The 15,424-nt window shown below is 41.0% G+C and overlaps 3 protein-coding genes across 4 annotated transcripts; 1 reads left to right on the forward strand and 2 right to left on the reverse strand.

Moving 5' to 3' along the window:
* The first annotated feature begins 1,443 nt into the window (after positions 1-1,443).
* On the forward strand, positions 1,444-3,498 carry LOC116203344. The gene is made up of 3 exons (XM_031535032.1): positions 1,444-1,765; positions 1,993-2,891; positions 3,009-3,498. The coding sequence occupies exons 1-3, from the start codon at positions 1,559-1,561 to the stop codon at positions 3,454-3,456; spliced, it is 1,554 nt and encodes a 517-aa protein (XP_031390892.1). The 5' UTR covers positions 1,444-1,558; the 3' UTR covers positions 3,457-3,498.
* A 3,464-nt stretch (positions 3,499-6,962) lies between these two features.
* On the reverse strand, positions 6,963-10,541 carry LOC116206353 (putative transferase At1g60990, chloroplastic). 2 transcript variants are annotated; one of them, XM_031539195.1, is made up of 12 exons: positions 10,263-10,540; positions 10,040-10,141; positions 9,594-9,627; positions 9,370-9,443; positions 9,214-9,279; positions 9,069-9,133; positions 8,842-8,929; positions 8,679-8,744; positions 8,176-8,341; positions 7,821-7,904; positions 7,619-7,746; positions 6,963-7,492 (listed from the first exon to the last, which is right to left on the reverse strand). In XM_031539195.1, the coding sequence occupies exons 1-12, from the start codon at positions 10,494-10,496 to the stop codon at positions 7,310-7,312; spliced, it is 1,290 nt and encodes a 429-aa protein (XP_031395055.1). In that variant the 5' UTR covers positions 10,497-10,540; the 3' UTR covers positions 6,963-7,309. The 2 variants fall into 2 exon arrangements, with proteins under 2 accessions (XP_031395055.1, XP_031395057.1); XM_031539197.1 differs by lacking the exon at positions 10,040-10,141 and having other exon boundaries at positions 10,263-10,541.
* A 502-nt stretch (positions 10,542-11,043) lies between these two features.
* Positions 11,044-12,341, reverse strand: LOC116203220 (protein ALP1-like). Its single transcript, XM_031534888.1, has 4 exons — positions 11,826-12,341; positions 11,515-11,740; positions 11,183-11,409; positions 11,044-11,097 (listed from the first exon to the last, which is right to left on the reverse strand). The coding sequence occupies exons 1-4, from the start codon at positions 12,339-12,341 to the stop codon at positions 11,044-11,046; spliced, it is 1,023 nt and encodes a 340-aa protein (XP_031390748.1).
* Between the last annotated feature and the right edge of the window lie 3,083 nt (positions 12,342-15,424).

Consider the following 15,424-nt stretch of genomic DNA (forward strand, 5'->3'; position numbering starts at 1 on the left):
AGTGGCGGGATTTTAATTTTTCGCTCAATTTTTATATTTTTTACTGTTAATTAATAGGGAAAATTATCTTTCTTCCCCCAAACTATAGAGCCAGTGCACTTTTACCCTTCAAACTAATTTTTTGGAACATTTGCCCTGGTAGGTATAGCTAAAGGAGAATGTCCCTCCCGCCATCCATTTTTTTGGTGTGAACTCTAGTATTCGAAAGCCTAATTGGGCATCTTGCTGTCCCTTTTGTTGTCAAATTTATCGGAAAATTCATGTGCCATGCACATGACTCGTGAGGGAGGAAAAAAAAGAGAGAAATTCGAAATAAAAAAATAAAAAAGCATCATCTCTGACCCTCTTTTCCCACCTGACTGCTGCTCTTCTTCTAATGACCCTCACCTCCTTCTCCAACCTCACCAGAGGATATTGTCCAATGAGCCATCGTTATTGTTAACCTACCGAGAAAAGACATAGAGAACACAAAGAGAGATAGGTATTGAGATTGCCGATTGCCACAAGTCAAGTCCTCATGGTCAGGCCACTACCGACCTCGCGAGCATGTGTGTTCTTGTGCATGCGTTGGTAAGGGGGTTCGATGGCGACGTTCTTGAGCCTCAACAGTAGCTAGGGTGGTTCGCTAGCCAATACTCTCTAGCGAGGTTTGTGAGAAACGCGGGGTTCATCTAAGGGGAGGACCGTCAGAGGGGAAGGGGTAATCCGATAGGGTGATAGGGGGTTGGCAGGGAAAGGTCAAAAGGAGATGACAACTTCTTCTTTTTTTTTCCTTTCATAATTCGATTTTCTTTTTTTAAAAGTTTTTCCTGAGTATGTGCACAACACATGGTTTTCCCGTTAAAATTGACAGCAAAATGGACAACAAGGGGGACGACATTTTCCTCCTGCAATAATTTAAGGGGCAAAATACTCCCAAAAAATAGTTTGAGGGTTGAAAGTGCCCCTGCTCCATAGTTCGGGAGGGAAGGTAATTTTCCCTAACTTATATCTCTTTCATGCAATCTTTTTAAAAAAAAAATTCGTTGAATAAAAATGTTTTTTCTTTTTCGTAATTTTTTTCCTGGCATTTCCGTATTTTCATTTTGGTGTCCTAAGCAAACACAATAAAATAACTCATCAAGATTTTAATTTCACCCTTTGTTTATTTTTTTAGTTTCTTACCATGACAGTATTTCACATAATTTTCTATATTTTGATTTTAAAAAATCTATATTTAGTCTGCATGTGATTTAAATCGAATCGATTGTCCAAATGACTTCGTGGTTTATGTAGAAAAAAATGAAAACAAGCAGAATTTGGTTTATTACAAATTAATGCATTTATACTTCTTATTGGGATTTTAGTTTTATCTAAATAACTAATTATAGCTAAAAATACCAACGAATGAACGTTTTGAGTTGGACTCGCTCTCCCTCTCTTATTGCCCTCTCTCCTTATCCATCCTTTTCTCATCCTCCATACTCTCTAATTGATTCATTTTTTTCTTCATTGTGATCTCTCTTCTTCCTCAGAACACATCCGAATCGCAAAATCGCTCGACGGATTCATTTGGTCGATGAGGATGGCTGAACCCCGTTCGTCGAGCCCAACACATCTATACACCCTGTTGGGCCTCTCCGGTGGCAGCAGCAAGGCATCGAGCATCCTTGACATCTCTAAGGCGTACAAGTTCATCACCATGAAATGGCATCATGATCATGACCACAAGAATTCTACTTCGGACAAATTCAAGGTCAATCATTCAACCCACGACGCCGCCAAGGTACACTATAACATCACGTAACTAAAGAGCTTTTGATATATTATTACGGAATAGCTCTGAAATTTTTTATTCAAAATTTCGGATATTTCATATGATTGTTAAGGAAAAAGTGTCCATGAAAAGGAAAATATTCCGAAGTTCAATAGGAATAGCTTTCAAATTTTCTCACTTTTTTTTCATTTTTTTTGTGATTTTTGATAGATTTTTGTTTTTTTTGGCCACCATAGGAATCTAGCCGTGGGAAGAATGCAGAGAGGATTTCCAGCAGCGAGGACGCAACGACGTCGTGGGAGGCCAATGACCCGTCGTTCTACCACCGCCACAACCGCAGCGGCAGCTGCATCGATGACAGCTTTGTCCACCGCCGCTCCTCCTCCTTCCTCTCCAAGAGTGCCAGCCGACGGAGCCACACCCCTACGCCATCTTCCTTCTCCCGGACAGCAAGCCGCCGAAGCAACTCCGTGGCGGACTTCTTCAGCGGTGGCTTGGGGTCCCTCTCGAGGAGTGCAAGCCGGAAGCTGGGGCATGGCCTGTCGGAGCATCCCGAGGTGGCGGCCACCACTCCGACCACTCCTACATGGAGCGCGTCATGCAGGACACCGACGAGGATGATGTCGAAGGTGGGACGTGGGCCCCCCGAGGGGCCCACCACCCCGGCCAACGCTTCGAGGAGCACGTCGAGCGGCAAGACCAGGATGATGTCGAGGACGACGAGCAGCATCAGGGGAGGGAGTAGCACGGCACCGGAGGCCCCTGAGAGAGACACCACACCGACCGTGGCTTCAAGGAGCGCATCAAACAGCAGAATGCCGACGAGGACTATGCGGAGGACGACCAGCAGCGTCGGGAGAGGGAGGAGTGAGACACCGAGCATGCCCTCTGGCTCCGAGGCAATAACCGAGAGAGCCACCACTACGACTGCCGCTTCAAGGAGCACATCGACCTGCAGGACACCAACTAGGACTATGTCGAGGACGACGAGCAGCATCAAGATTGTGTACTCGCAGACGTCAGCAAGGAAGAAGCCACAACCGATCGAGATGAAACTCGAGTGCACACTCGAGGAGCTGCTTACCGGGTGCATCAAGAAGGTCACCATCACGAGAGACGTCCTTTCGGAGGCCGGGTATGTGTTTTAAACCTAATGACCGCCTGATAGTCGGATTAGTCAAGCGACTCTGAGCCGAACCTGGATAGATCATGATCTAACGTTGTATGTGATTATTGCATGTGCATGGGGCAGAGTAATTCAAGAGGATGAGACGCTGAAGATCAGCGTGGAGCCAGGGTGGAGGAAAGGTACGAAGATCATGTTTGAGGGGAAAGGCGATGAGAAGCCCGGTTACCTGCCGGCGGACATAGTGTTCGTGATCGAGGAGAAACGGCACCCTCTGTTCAAGAGGAGAGGAGACGACCTGGAGACCACGGTCGATATCCCGCTGGTGCAGGCGCTGACAGGGTGCACGCTCTCGGTACCTTTGCTAGGAGGGGATAAGATGGCCTTGAGCTTCGAGGAGATCATATATCCGGGATACAAGAAGGCCATCTCGGGCCAGGGAATGCCTTGTACCAAGGACCCGAGCCGGAGAGGTGAGCTGAGGATCACCTTCTTCGTCGAATTCCCTTTACAACTGAGCGAAGAACGCAGACTCGAGATTCGTAGTATTCTTAACAAATGTGATTCTTCGTAAAGAATTCCTATACAATGAAGAAGAGGGTATCTATTGTATTCATTGAGCGGCTTCTTATTGCACTTGGACCATGCTCTGCTACGATCCGGGCCAGGATGAGTATGCGGAAGCGGTGGCATGGCCTGGTGCGCTTTTGACTTTTCCTCCACACCGTCCATCGATCGGGAGTTTTGCGGTAGTCATCGAAGTAACCATTTGTGCGACCTTTAAATGTGTACGTATAATAATCCGACAGTGCAATGGGAATAGGCTGTTAATAATACACAAACCGACGAGGGATCATCATCGTCATTATTATCAACAGATCACAACAATAAAAGCTTACACAGGCAAAAGAAGACAGCGTTAACAACTAGCTGAAGTTTACGCACGCAGGCGCATCGATGATGCAGGTTGTTACATAAGAGCAGCTACGTACACCAGTTGCTAGAGGGACGGCAACGATGATGTCCAAGTGGATTAGCCTAGGGCCACATGAGTTTACGCGAATCCGGAGTAGGTCGCATGATTCCGCCCATGGCGTGGCCTACATGGTCCAAAAATCCGGGAACGTGATGGGAAATTGTTCCCCACGCATGTCCCAGCTGCAGGAGACCCCGCATTGGCTTACAGCAGGAAGCAATGCATCAAATCGACACCATTTATATTAATTCAAAAGCTTTTAATGAGTTCCATTTCGGTGGGGAGTAGGACCTTTAAGCAAGGGATAATCTGTGGCGCCATTGCCATCGGCGTTGTGGTCTCAGGCGGCGGCGGCTGCAGTGCCAGGGACGAATAAGTGCGGCAACCCACAGTGCCATCATTGGAGCAGCACTCGTGCCGGGGGAGAACTTGGAATAGCCCAGCTTCGTTCTCTTCATGAGTAACGGGAGGCATGAGTTGTTCTAGGTAAGAAGCAAATTTATAGTGACATCAGGCCAGGTTTTTACTGTGGTTCCTCTTGGAAAATTCTACGATACATGTTGTTGCAAAGACATCCAAACGAGGTTAGAATCGCGAAAAATCGGAAAAATAACGATACCAAATATATATGGTAAAACCCTCAGACGGAGGGAAATATCGACGGACAGAGCAGCAGAATCCAGTAGATTAAAAAATCGGAGATTACAACCAAGATATGACTCATGTTTCCCAAGCACCCTTACCAACCCAAACCTCACCGAGAAGAGTCTTTCCCGACCTCTTAATTCACTCACCATTCTCGCTCTAAGACTTTAGAGTTATAGAGAAAATATTCCCGAGAGATTTCCGAAAGATCTCACCTAACACTCACCGTCTCTAATAACATTGTACCCTTGACTACAAGACTCACTCCCTATATATAGATACAATACCCTAAATATCCTCTAGAATATATCCAAAATATCCCTAAATTACCTAGGAAGATTTATTCTTTAAGTAGATTCAGAATTACAACGAAATCGCACCAAAACGGAAATCAAATCGCAGGATTATCTTGTTCTCGGCCAAACTCACCATGGCAAACTTTGTTGATCGCCTCTATACTTTGTGTCGTTGCACATTTGGCATTTTCACCATGGTACGATTTGTTGATTGTTTCCTTTTCTTCGGTCGATTCTTCTTTCTTGTTTCTGGATCTTTGAGTCTTCCCGGCTTGACACGAGACACCTCTAACAATATATATATATATATATATGGTATAGAAGAATTGACACATTAAGTGAGCATTTGGATAACTCTACCTCCATAAAATAGAGACAAAATAGTTGGAGAAATTATTATTATAATAATAGCTAGGAAAAAAATGTGAGAATTTATTATGAAATTGGAGAAAATGACAAAAAAATAATAAATAGTTTGGAGAATTTAGTATTAAAATTTAGTTGTAATAATACTTTAAAAAAGTATGTAAGAGAATTTATTATTAAATTAATGAAAAAGATTAAAAAGAAAAAGAAGAAGAAGAAGAAGTCATGATTGCATGTTGAATTGATAGAAGAATAAATTAGAGTGGAGCGGAGTGGAGTGGAGTTGAATTATATTATGAAACCAAACAAAGCACATGTGTACTAATATTAACCCCTTACTTTATTATGAAATTAAATAAAAGTAAAAATATAAAATGTGTACAATATGTATATATAGTATTTTATTTATTTATTGTTTGCGGATATCTAGACTCCATAAATCACGAAAAAAAGGAATTTATGGCTCTACCGATATATTCTTTATTAATTGATTAATTAAAAGTTAATGTAGTCACTTTTATAATTTAAAATTAGAATATCCAAGCATTTGACTGAAAATGCTTTCATTATAGTTGAATAACTGAAACGATAAATCATAAAAATTAAAATTTGTTGCCTCAAACTTATAATTTTGACAAATTAATCTATTAGAACAACAAAATATTGTTGCTAACTAACTTAAAATAAAAATACTCAAGCACTTGACCCCTGAACATATTTAATATGCTAATTAATTCAATAGTCAATAGTTTATATGATTATTATATGCATGTATATGCATATGAATTGTATTTATGAAGTGGGTTGTCTAGGTACAATATGTGTGCATTATATAAATATATGTTTATATTATATTTATATCAAGTGAACCATATTAGAAGAGTTTCTTTTTTATATGTGTTTAAAAAATATTTCTAAGGTAATTATCCTAAAATAAAAGAAAAACTTTGTAATAATTAGGACCAATTTCCGTATTTTATTATATTTATATAGTTATAAATGAAGTCAAGTTAATTATACATTAGGAGGTTAACAAGCTGAGATAGAAATTAAAGCATGTTCAAAAATTAGATAAAAGACTCGAGAGAATATCAATCATATTAAAATCTTGTGCAAAACGTCCACATAAGTTTAAAAAATAAGCAACAATGCACTTATATTAAATGATCAAGATGTCGTACTTGATTATGTTAAAAGCATTACAATATATAAACATTTATTTTTATATGAAAAATATTTGTATTAAATCATGCATGTCTCTTCATTCCTAATAAATGAAGAAAATGACGCTAACAAAGGTAAAAATAGAACCGTGAAACATATAATCAAGTATAATTTTTTTTTTTGTGACAAGGGAGGTCCATGAACATAATACATGAAATAAAGCATTAAAAATTATATATTGATTATAAGTAGTTTTACTAATTTTGATTAATAACTTATGAAAAACTCCCGTGCAATGCTGGATGAACACTAGTTGTATATATGGCACATACATGTATTTAATGGCTGCGATTTAATCTTCAAATTTCAAATATGAAAATTCAAAAAATTTCAATGGTTGAAATTTTGAATGTATGGTACATATACCTTCAATCGCATGTATTGTAGACCAATTCAGAGCTAGGTAACTATCTTCCAATTCCACACATTGATGTTATGTTGGTTTTATGTCATGGATGCGATTAGACCTCCTTTCCGGAGAGTGTCCCCAGTTTAACATTTTTGCTACTAACTCCCAAAGAATTTGTTGCTCAACCAATTAGCTACACGATCCAACCGATTACCGACCGAGGCTCGTACGAGACAATTCTAAAGTTAGATGATCGTCCAAGTCTACACAAGATTTGTATTCCGTGGGAACGAGAACATTGACTATCCCAAGTCTCATGTTAAGTGAGACCCAATTAATTTGAGATATCAGAATCAGACCACCGAGGGTGGCATGGTAGTTAGCCTTAGACCGGTTGCTCGTACGTCTCAGTTTCCAATCACCTCCCCTTGCGTTCACAATTCGGGGTAAAAAGCCATTTACCTAATCATCAGCGACTGTAACAGTAGCATTCTTAAGCTGTGCATTTCAAATTCATGCCTTTCTTCCATGCAAAGCATCCCGCATATTCATCTATATGATCTCAGGGGCCTCACTTCTTCACTGGCGGGGGAGGACGTTGATTGGCAAGAAATGGAACCTTCACTAGTTTCCCGGTAATGCCATCTCCAACGACGACGTTGCTACCCTCTGAAGCAGCTTGCCTCTTGATGTAGCCTAACCCGAAGTACCCTGATTCTTTTCTCCCTAAGGTACAGCTCGTCAGCTTCCCCACCTAAGTAGGGTCATGCAGCGTCAGCTCCTTCCGATTCTTCAATATATGACGAATGGTAGAGTGGACATTTATTTATAAAATAAATGGATTGCCCTCCCAATTGCAGAAGATCAAATGCTCATGTACCTTTTTACCGTCAAGCGTAATAGGGCTCTCAGGTTCCGCTGGTGCAGATAGATAAAGACCCCATAGACTCTGCTTGATCCCATCGTATGTGATTAGCCTAGATATAGTTTCTTGCCCCTTGTAGCAACCTGCGATTTCATAGTTATGTCAATCTTCTTGATTTCCTTAATTATTTATATTACTAAACAGGAAATATGTATACCCTTGTCCAGCGATATCGAGTTCCACAGACCCGCTTCTAGAACATTGAACTCTTTTGTAAGCTCTTTTCCAGGGGCTGGTCTACCTGCAAAATAGAAATTCAGGCCGTCGATGTGGAAGCAAGAGGCAACTAGCAAAGGATAGTATAGGATGTAGATTCTCATGATAACAGAAATCCTCACAAGTCACAAAGAAATTACCAGTTAGAAAAACGTGACATATTTACATTGCATCGTTTCTCCTCTATCCAATACTTGCAACTTTACTCCAAATGGCTAGATGAATTGTCTCTTAAGGCACTTAAAAGGTCATTTTATCAAAAATCAACCAAAATTCCAAAATTAATCGTTATGAACCTCGCAGAATCCTCAATCTTTCCCATGCATTAGATCCCATTGGTGTGGCACCACGAGACAAAAGAATATCCCACACTGATGAGGCAGCAGCAGGTGACATTAACATGGAAAAACCTTCTTCAGAAATCAGGTTTCCCACTCCAATGGTAACTGGCATTCCATTCACCTGAAACCATAGAAATCAGACTATAAGTAAAAGTCCTCTTCAGATGTGTAGACCTCCAATATTTCAAAAAATTGAACCGTGATCTTTCATTATATCTCAATCTACTTCCACAACTTGAATCATCAACAATGGAAAAGTTAATTCAAGGGTGCCATTCTCAAATGCCCATATAGGTTGAAATATGTCTCATCTTTCAACTGTTGAGAGATTCAATTGACAAGAATAAAATCCTCTTGCTTTTGCCAACGTGCATGCTAACCTGATGCTTTGACATCAATGCATCCGCGAAAATGACATCTAACATGACCTATCAGCATAGAACATTTATGAAGCTTACACTATAATGTTTATGTGAACCGTACGGTTGTCCTGCAAGATCCCCGAGATTCAAATCCTCCATAATCTGTTTACAAGTAATGTTGTAAACAAAAAGGGCAATCAAGTTCAAAGCCTGTGAAAAGCAAAAATACGAAAGAAAAACAGAGTTGATAATAGCATACTTGGCTGCTCTTAGATCCTAAAAGGACAAAGAAGGATGTCTGCTTGGTAATATCTTGGATCTCGACCTTGTCAGCAAAAAATATATACCTATCCATGCAAGAGCGAGAAAATTCAAATCAAATATCCAAGAAAAACATGCCATGGAAAGTTCAGGCATTTAAACTACGAAAAGGTCGTTATGTACAATTTAATTAGACCATCCAATCTAGCACAAAAAACGACGTACTTGTTGAGCGTTTCTACGATGTTTTTACAGGTAACTGGAGAGACCACTAAAGTAATTGCATTTCTCTGTACAAGGAACACCAGTGAAACTCCGGAGAATAAGAACCATGAAGTCACATGCAAACAGAATTGTCTCTAAGTTTTACCATGACCCATGCATGAGCAATATCGATCGTACGAGCTGTTGGTGACACAAAAACAGTGTCGCATCCCTATAAAACATATGGCCGCATCAGAAGATGAGATTGTGGCAGGGTCTAAAGCGATAAAATTACACGCTGCTTTGTGTGAGTTCAACTTGCCTGTCCTTCACGAAGGCATTCAAAATTGGCAGTACTCTGGTTGTGAAGAAATGGGACACGATCTTCTCCCCTGACTTCACGTGGATATATGGCATCAAGGAGAAGATTGAATAGAAAGCACTAGTGAACTAGAAGGCACAATTCAACTACATAAATGAATGCACACAAGTGTACGACACATGTCTAGCCTAAGGCCCATCAAACAGAATGGGAATTTCTCATACCTCTTATGCGTCCATAATGTGACAAATCCACAACCTAGACCATAAGACATATGAAAATCAGTTAAACGAATAGAATCAGCAAAAATGCAGGTTGAACTACCATATAAATTCCCCACTTTTCTTAAGGCAAAACCTTTCGACTGCAGTTCATTCATCAACGAACTCTACTGCCGATCCCACAGTATGATGTTTAGCTAATTGATGCAAAGAGAAGGCTGAACAGTCGAGGTATCAAATTCCAAATGTCACATTGGGAAAATGGTTCTCTGGAATTCGAACAATTGCGATTTCCTGATGTTTTAGATTTATTCATGGAGTGGAGAAGAACAATTGGTTGCTATACGTAACAGCAAATTCGAACAGCTCTCGGCAATCGAAAGCGAGAGGATGAAGTGCTAGCGACGATAATAATCATATAAAACAGGACTGGCCACAGAGTCACAGACCGCAACACCATTATCTGCTGCATACAATGCTTCATCATCATTATCATAGGTTTCGACAATCCCATCTTCCGAAACCTTCGCCCCTGCAACCACCGCGGTATCCTGCCAATACAATTTCAATAGAACTGTCGAACTTTTCCATCACTCAGCATTTCACGTTTGTTGCGAATACCCAAGTTCGCACTCCAGTTAAGAAGGCATGAGAAGAGAAAGAAGAGCTTACGACTACATCGTGATCGATTGGGGGAGGGGAGAAGTCGAACGGCGCAGCCGCAACTGAGGAGAACCGTCGGTTCCTCCAGCTCTTTGGTTGAGACCGGAGAAGACCTTCGGGAGAGAAGACACATGGCGGACTGATGACACGGGTCAAGGAGGAGATCATTCTGGAGTGGATGAAGGACGGAGAAGGAGAGGAAGTGGAGGCGCCACACGGCGGCGGCGCCCAAATTGCCGCCATTTCCGGGTACGGGGAACTGAGCGACGGACTGTCTGAGCAAGTGCTTCAGTTAGATGATACCGTTGCCGGCTGGCGATTCTTTGAAATTCCGGTTATACCCTCCAATCCTTTTTTTTTTCCCTTCTTTTTTAGCATCGAAAAATTTAGTGAACTCCGACTAAATTTAATTCGAACAAGATAACCGTAGGCCCACTTAGCGGTAAATCTCTTGACGTGAGAATTTTTCATTTATATGACTCAAATTTCTATGTTTCTATACTAACAAAAATTTAAGGCCCTGTTTGGTTACTAAGTTAAAATCACCATGATTTTAACTTTAACTTTAACTCTACACTACACGACAAAACACACATTTGAAAAGTCAAACTGGTGGGGCCCATATCTTATTCAAACACACAATCTCATTATACACAATTATCTATTACATCCATTCATTTTATTTATTATCGACTTCATCTTGTTTCCGCTTGCCATATTGCATCTGCAATACGGTTACGTAATGCATCCATTTCCCTGCTTCTCATGTTTACGTCAACCCGATCTCCAATTAGATGTGGAGGATTTCGGAATTCATCGTAATATTGCCATGCATTTCCATGCTCTGCGAATAATCTGTCGTGATAATTATTAAGCCGAATGAAATTATGCAATACGAAGCATGCAAGAGTAATTTGTCCTTGGCAAACCGGGCCGTAATTTGGCATTGACCGCAGTATGGCAAATCTGCTCTTCAGCACCCCAAAACACCGCTCGATAACATTACGAACGGATGCGTGTCGCTGATTGAATAACTCTTTCTCCGTCGTTGGTGGTGTGTCGTCATTAAAGTCACTGCGATAGTACCTCTGCCCTATGTAAGGAGCCATATAACCGGGAATATTGGGGTATCCAGCATCAACAACATAATATTGTTCTGCAATATTATAAATATTGATCTAATATATAAGAGTTGTAAAATGTAATTATGGAAATACATACGCGATTGACAACAAAACATGCGATATGAGTAAGAACTTACCACCATATGGAGCGGGGAATGTCTGCAATGTAGTGGCATCGGACAAAATTCTCGAGTCGTGAGCCGAACCCTCCCATCCAGTCACGACATGTGTGAACATCATGTCATGCGAACAAGCGGCGAGAACATTTTGCGTAATCTCGTTATTTCGATCGCGATACGCACCTCTCGCCGATGAAGGAACAGTAGCCGACACGTGTGTTCCATCGATTGCTCCAATGCAGTTCTACGAGAATAATGGAAAGAATACGAATTACAAATTAATTGGAAAACTTAACTGCCAAATTAATATCTCATTCTACAGCTCATACCTTAAAGAATGGGTACCATTTTCGGCATCTCTGAATTTCAGGCTGCACGTCAACGTTCCTCCGTCTTATGTATGTTGGTGACAATGAATGAATTCCTCTAACTATTACCTTGATGAGCCGTGACACCGTCTCCTTAGAATGCTGAAAGCGTTCGGCAACCACCGACAATCGCGTACTATGTCCAACAACCATTAAGAACATGCCGACCATTTCCTCGACGGTTGTACCTTTCCTTGTATTTCTGATTCTACAGTTTGCCCTTAGCGTATCGCACAAGTTATGAAATACGTGAGGGTGCATCCTGAAATTCTCAAAACACCTTGTGTCGTTGGCAAGAACTTCCTCTATGTAATGTCTACCTTGTAGCGTTGAGGTTCTACAAGGAATGTTGCGCGGGACATGTTGTTCGGCCGCTGCACTCTCAAGCGCAAGATAAATCCACATAAGCTCATTGTCGTAATCTTCTTCATCACTTGGTTGAGTTTCATTTCGTCGTGAATTACCATGTCTTGGCATCGTGCCTTCCTTTTTGCTCAGCGGACTATAGTGAGAAACAAAATGGCATCAACTACGTAAGTTGGATTTTTACGGTGAAACGAATCAAGTTTCAACCACTGTATACGAATGCAAGAAATTATGCACAAACAAAATAGACAAATAGCACAGCATTCACATATAACCAAGTCAAACAATCAAAGCAACGTACTTGTACACACAACAAATATAAAAGGGAAGTGTTTATTAATGTCATAGCATTTAAACGATACGAAATTACGATAGAGTTGAGGATGCATAATGCCCACTCAAGGGGCAAAAAGGCGACGAACCCATGAAAGCCTTGTATCATCGAGCAAGCACATGAACATACGCCTTGTCTGCTCATCCTTTGCTAGACAATCACTGGCCCCGAGGTACTCTTCAATGGACAGTTGTGGACGCAAAACATTCAGTACAACCATCGACTCCTCGATAGAACCCGGAGCTGGTTTCGGAGGGCTCGTCACAGATTTACTTCTCTTCGATGTCGGAGGGGTACAAATTCTCTCCTTCTCCCTTCTGCTCATATTGCACTTCAACATGTCGAGGCACTCTTGCAATCGGGAGTCAGCGTTGGAACTCCTTCTACGCACTTGCCGACGGGACGCTGTAACAACAGGTTCGGCAACCTCATGGACCGGGTCATCACTATCGCCGGAGCCCTCTTCAAGATTGACTGGTTCTTTTCCCCGATTTGCCGCTGCTGCTAGGAAGTCTTCTTCCATGCGTGCATAAGTTTCTGGGCTCTTTGGTGGTTCTGCAGACGAAATTCGTAACACACCTGTTGCTGTCTTAGATCTGAACAACTCATTTAATGAGTTGTAATGCTTGAAGCCTTTTGCTTGGAAACTCTTGAACCCACTGTTCTTCTGCATGTAAATAAAAATGAACAGTTGCACAGTAAAGACTTACACTAAAAACATACAAATTGGAAATCATTAGTAAGTCAGGTTATTATTACTATACCTTAATAAATTTGTCCCACGCATGAGCACTCGCCTTCACCGTGTTGGTTGTCTCATCCCAACCGACACCAGTGTGCGAAACAAGCTCAGTGAACTGCGTGTATTGGGTCCGCAGCCTGCGAAGCTTCTGCTGCAACTTCTTGCTGCCGAGAGTGGTGCCTAGAAATTGCTCTTCCAGCTCCTTATTCATTTGTTACCAATCCTTTCCTTTCCAAGATGTAGTATGCGTCCTTGTGAACTTCTCGAGCAACACGTCAATGAAAGCACTCTCCAATGCATCTGTCTACTCAAGTATTCCATCACCCTTGGGGGCCATCTCTTTCTAAATGCTGCAGCAAAAACTTACAAAGCCACGCACGTAACTACCATTATGAAACCACGAACTGTTAAGCGCAAATATCAGTCCAATGCAGTAAATATCAGATTCACACACATCATCGAACAAATTCAGTACAGATCAGAGAAACAGAGCTGCAAATACAGAGCAGAGCACAGATGCAGTAAAAATAAATCGAGTCAATCGAACTATTCATACAGACGCAGATTTCTGTACTGCATATCATCGAACAAATGCAGTACAGAGCACAGAAACAGAGCTGCCAATAAATCGAACTTTCATACAGACCTGCTCGAACAACAAGCAAAGTGAAATCAGAGTTAAAAAAAACAAACCAACTGAAACCATTCTGCACTGCAACAATTTTCGATCAGTACAATTTCTGTACTGCAATTCATCGAACAAATGCAGTACAGATCATAGAAACACATCTGCCAATAAACCAAACTTTCATACAGACCTGCTCACACAACAAGCAAAGTAACATAAAAAGATTAAATTTTGTAAAGTTTAAGCGATGAATAGAAATATGCGCACTTTAATTAATGTTATTAATAATAAACAGTGAACAATATTCCCCATTGAAGTACACTTTGAAGCTGCCAAATGCTTCCTAATCAGTCAGAATGCAGGACCTTAACACAAAAAGACAACCGCATTCTCAGCACTACTAAAGATGCCAATAATTATTGTAGAAACTCTGGACATGATGCTTATATTTTTACAAGCTATGAACTTCCAGTAAGTCGAAGTTGATTCCGATCACCCCATTACCTATCTAAAACAATTGCATCAGAGCATAAGTGCATATGAACTACTATGAGCTGATTCCTATATGGGCCGTTCTATGATTTTGTATGCAATCAGAGTACAATCAAGAGAATATATACAATCAGGAGAATATATCCAAAAGGCCTTTGAAAGATTATATCCAATCAGTGAAATTTGAGTTCAACAACAGACAAACGAACTGAAGCGTGCATAAGTTACAACTCTTTTCGATCAGTACAATAACTGTCAAACTGCATATCAGATTCACAAATGCAGTACAGAGCACAGAAACAGAGCTGCCAATAAATTGAACTTTCATACAGACCTGCTCGAACAACAAGCAAAGTGAAATCGAAGTTTAAAAAAAAAAACAAACCAACTAAACAATCCGTAAGATATCTGCTCTTCAGATACTCTATTTTCTCACAAACATTTCATCGAACAACTAATGTACAGAGCACAGATTGTGCTATGTGTTAAGCAACAAACGGCGGTAATAAACAACAGGTTCGGTCACATGAAATTGGTCCAACAAATTCACAAAGATATCTGCAATTCAGAACACAATCCAACGGAAATTAACAAAAAAATCGAAGAATTATTCGACCCTCAGTAACGGCAGTGACATTCTCCAAACCCTAACCTGGAATTCAACGATACAATTCAAATTGGACAAGAAATAGGTCGCAGAAATTACCTATAATGTCGATGTGGGTGTTGGAACTGAGCTCAGCCACTTCTTAAGAAGAGAACTTCCTCTGGTAGGGGACCGACTTTGTTCGTAATAAGCGGAAGATGCACTGCCGACACAATTCTTGGCAGAGGTAGGTGTAGGGGCTACTCTTTCTCGCAGACGACAAGCACAGTAGAAGAGATTAGGTGTTATTAAGCTTGAGATGTCGAGCAGAGGAGGAAGAAGGATGGGGGGCCGGCGTTGTGTCGCTGGAGAAGACGGTTGCAAAGGGGGGGGCGGTCCTCTGTCTTTTGCT

This window comes from Punica granatum, chromosome 4 (genome assembly GCF_007655135.1).
Source record: "Punica granatum isolate Tunisia-2019 chromosome 4, ASM765513v2, whole genome shotgun sequence".
Lineage (NCBI taxonomy): Eukaryota > Viridiplantae > Streptophyta > Magnoliopsida > Myrtales > Lythraceae > Punica > Punica granatum.